Genomic DNA, 3,407 nt, shown 5'->3' on the forward strand with positions numbered 1-3,407 from the left:
TATCATTGCTGTTCATAAGCGCCACCTGCTGTCAGAGAGTGAATCAGCGTCTCATTCAGCTCGTCTGCTCTTTCGTTCAGACATGTTTTATGTAGTATAGTTTCACAAATCTAAAGTCAGACCATTCTGTTTTTGCTTCAAATTTCGAAATTACACAGTCTAATTTAGATTAAAAACTGCTCATGCTGCATGTATGCTGCATCTTTGTTTGGATGATGATTAAAATGCAGTGGTTGCCTCTAATTTTAAATGGAAAGAGCACAGACAAAGCCTTAGTTTGCTCATACTAAGAGATTTCTTTTATCTGTGTAACTTGTTTGATTTGGGGTTTGTTTTAAAATTTCAATTTAGTTTTGTTATATTTCAATTTCACAAAGAAACGGGCCGCAATAGCCTAATAAAACGACACCTTTTCATTTACTGTATAATGTCTTCAATCTCATTGTTAAAAAAAAAAATAAATCGTGAGAAAATAGAATTGTGAAATCAAAATTGTGAATCGAATCATGAGTTGAGTGAATCGTTACATCCCTAGAAAAGACCTGTTTGAAAATTTTATGTGCTACAGAAAGTACCAACATACTTGTTTGGAACAAGAGAGTGAATAAATGACAAATTTTTCGTTTTAAGCTAAACTATTCCTAATGTTTTTTTGCATTGAGGCTGTTTCTTAGATTTGAAAGATATTGTGGCTGAGCTTCTGACATTGCCATTGTTTACAGAGCACATAGAGGCTGAAGAGTCTTACACAGCTGCTCTGAGAGTGTGTCCTGTGTGCTACAGTAAAGAGAGATCCATACTCTTCTCTAATCGAGCTGCTGCACGCCTGCATCAGGTGAACTTTTGGTTGTTTTGTGCAGATTTGTGTATATTTCTTTTTTTAAATTTTTTAAACACATTTTGTCCCTGAGAACTATTGTTTGTTTAAATGTCCTCTGAGGACATAGTGTTTGCTCACTGTACTGCACCACATAGATGCAGCTTAAAATGTGTTCTTTTAATCATATGCACACATTTTTCATTTTTTTTTGCATAAGCATGAATCGATGACTTGATGGTTAATAGATTTAGTATTTTAGAATGTATTGGAACCAGTCCAGTGTAATAGCATTTGATACAATCATTACTTTGAGTGCTCAAATTCGATTTTTCTTCCAGTGTTTTTGTATGTGATTATCCAAATGTTCATTTATTTATTCATAGTTTTGCATAACAACTTTATTCATAATTTTATCTGCCAGGATAAAAAAGACAGCGCTATCAGTGACTGCTCTAAAGGTGAGAGCATATCCTGTGCACATTGTGTTCTGTATCCAGAGAAAGTACACGACTCACAACACACATTTTATGGCTATTTTTTTTATTTTCTGTCTCTGATGTATATCTTAACTTCCTTTTCCTGTGGAAATTTAATTTGACATTTGAACTGCCATGACATAAAGTCATTTGAGACCGTGTGTAATATCTTGTCTTCCACAGCCATAGAACTAAATCCAAATTATGTCCGTGCCATTCTGCGGAGAGCAGAACTCTACGAGAAGACAGACAAGCTTGATGAAGCTCTAGAGGACTACAAAACTGTCTTCGAGAAAGACCCGGGCATCCCTGCAGCTAGAGAGGCCTGTATGGTGAGCGTTTCGACGTTGGTGGTTCTCATCGTTTTTTACTCCAAGGCCTGCATTGTCCACAACAATATTAGAATTCTCAAAACACTGCTAGTTACTGTAAATTATATATTTGGGTTCCCACTCTTTTTAATCCCATGATTCTACATCACTTTTCCAGTTGTTAATGATTTACAGGATAAGTATTATTAAAAATAGCAGATAAATTATTTTATAGCTTGGCATAACTAGTTAAACATACATTCTTCATAAAAATTACCATGGTGTTTTAAAATGAAGACTTTCCCACTTGGAAGTCTGCTGAGGTTGAATTAAGCTTGAATATATCCATCATCTAATGCATGTGTTGCATTGTCATTTGAAAATGACATATTCAATTCAAGTTTATTTGTATAGCGCTTTTCACGATACAAATCGTTGCAAAGCAACTTCACAGCAAATTAAGTCTACAATATTTAGTGGTAGCTTATCAGTGGTGACTGTCAGTTAATGTACATATGGCAGAAATGTACGGAAAAATCAATTAAAGATGTAATCAAACAGACGATGAACACTATTAACAGCAATTATTATGATGCAATCAAACTTATAGCCAAATGTGGTAGTTCTGTCATATGTCTGATTCCGTTTAATATTTCATGATTTCAAATCAACAGCCTCAAAATATGGTGTTTTGTGCACAATGAATCAACGAAAATGTATACCGGTTTTAAACAACATAAGAATGAGCAATTGAAAGCAATTTTTTTTAAGACTTTATTGTCAGGACATCACGGTATCTTTCTAAGTCTCGAAATTTCTCTTTCTATTCTCTTTCACAGAGATTGCCACGGCAAATTGAAGAGCGAAATGAGAAGCTGAAAGAAGAGATGATGAGTATGATTAAGTTTTTCTTATAAAAAATTATATTGTGATTATTTTGTTTCATATTGCAATTGTGAAATGACATTTCATTTCATATAAAAATGTCTTCTATTGCTACCTCTGAGACATCTAGACACTAATAAAAAGTTTGTACTGCTAAGGAAACTTAATTTTAAGGGAGTTCACACTTGGGTTCACTCTTTACAAGAACACTACTAGTTGCAATACAAATATTTATGTCTTAAATTCTTCTCTTTCAATGTTCAAACTCTCGAGCTTTTAACATGTCAAATCCTCAAGCTTTTAATAATATTGGAGAAATGCTGTAAACCAAATTATGCAAAATTATTCCCAAATGCACATTAAACTCACACCATTTGCAGAGATGAAGTTTGTGAGAAGCAGCATTTACCGTGAACCGAGCTGCTCAGAAAACACATTATTATAAGCTGCACGCAACTAAATGAATACAGTGCTGCTCTTCACTCTGAAACATGCGGTGCAGCAGACTATTATACTTCTTTAATTAAATTGCAGTGTTTGATTTGATAATTGCAGTATTCTGAATACTTTATCACATAAAAGCACATGTAAAATCCCCCCAAAATATTAGTACTAAATAGTGCTGGGCGGTATACCGGTTCATACCGAATACCGGTGTTTATTTTTGTTATGATATGAATTTTTAAAATACCGCAATACTGGTGTATGTCGCTTAAACAACGTTCGGAACGCGACACTGTTTGAAAGGGGTCCCTTTTCACTGTTGCACTGTGGTGAGGGAACCGCTGTATGTGTGTTACTAAGCGTGAAAGTTCCGAAACTGAAGCTGTAGAACTAATAGAACGTGATGACACAGAAGAACTCATCCACATTGACCGCCACAAATATCCACCGCCCCCTGCCATCAGCTCCCAC

General features: G+C 34.9%; 1 protein-coding gene across 1 annotated transcript in view; it reads left to right on the forward strand.

The window, feature by feature from the left end:
- The window catches only part of LOC107684704 (tetratricopeptide repeat protein 1-like), a 10,538-nt gene that overhangs the window by 2,576 nt on the left and 4,555 nt on the right, over nucleotides 1-3,407 (forward strand). Inside the window, exons 4-7 of the mRNA XM_016481038.1 lie at nucleotides 723-835; nucleotides 1,242-1,278; nucleotides 1,480-1,628; nucleotides 2,447-2,501. Of these exons, the coding sequence (XP_016336524.1) occupies nucleotides 723-835; nucleotides 1,242-1,278; nucleotides 1,480-1,628; nucleotides 2,447-2,501 (354 nt within the window). The remainder of the gene's footprint in view (nucleotides 1-722; nucleotides 836-1,241; nucleotides 1,279-1,479; nucleotides 1,629-2,446; nucleotides 2,502-3,407) is intronic.

The sequence above is a fragment of the Sinocyclocheilus anshuiensis genome, unplaced genomic scaffold (assembly GCF_001515605.1).
Source record: "Sinocyclocheilus anshuiensis isolate Anshui unplaced genomic scaffold, SAMN03320099.WGS_v1.1 scaffold509, whole genome shotgun sequence".
In the NCBI taxonomy this organism is placed as follows: Eukaryota; Metazoa; Chordata; class Actinopteri; order Cypriniformes; family Cyprinidae; genus Sinocyclocheilus; species Sinocyclocheilus anshuiensis.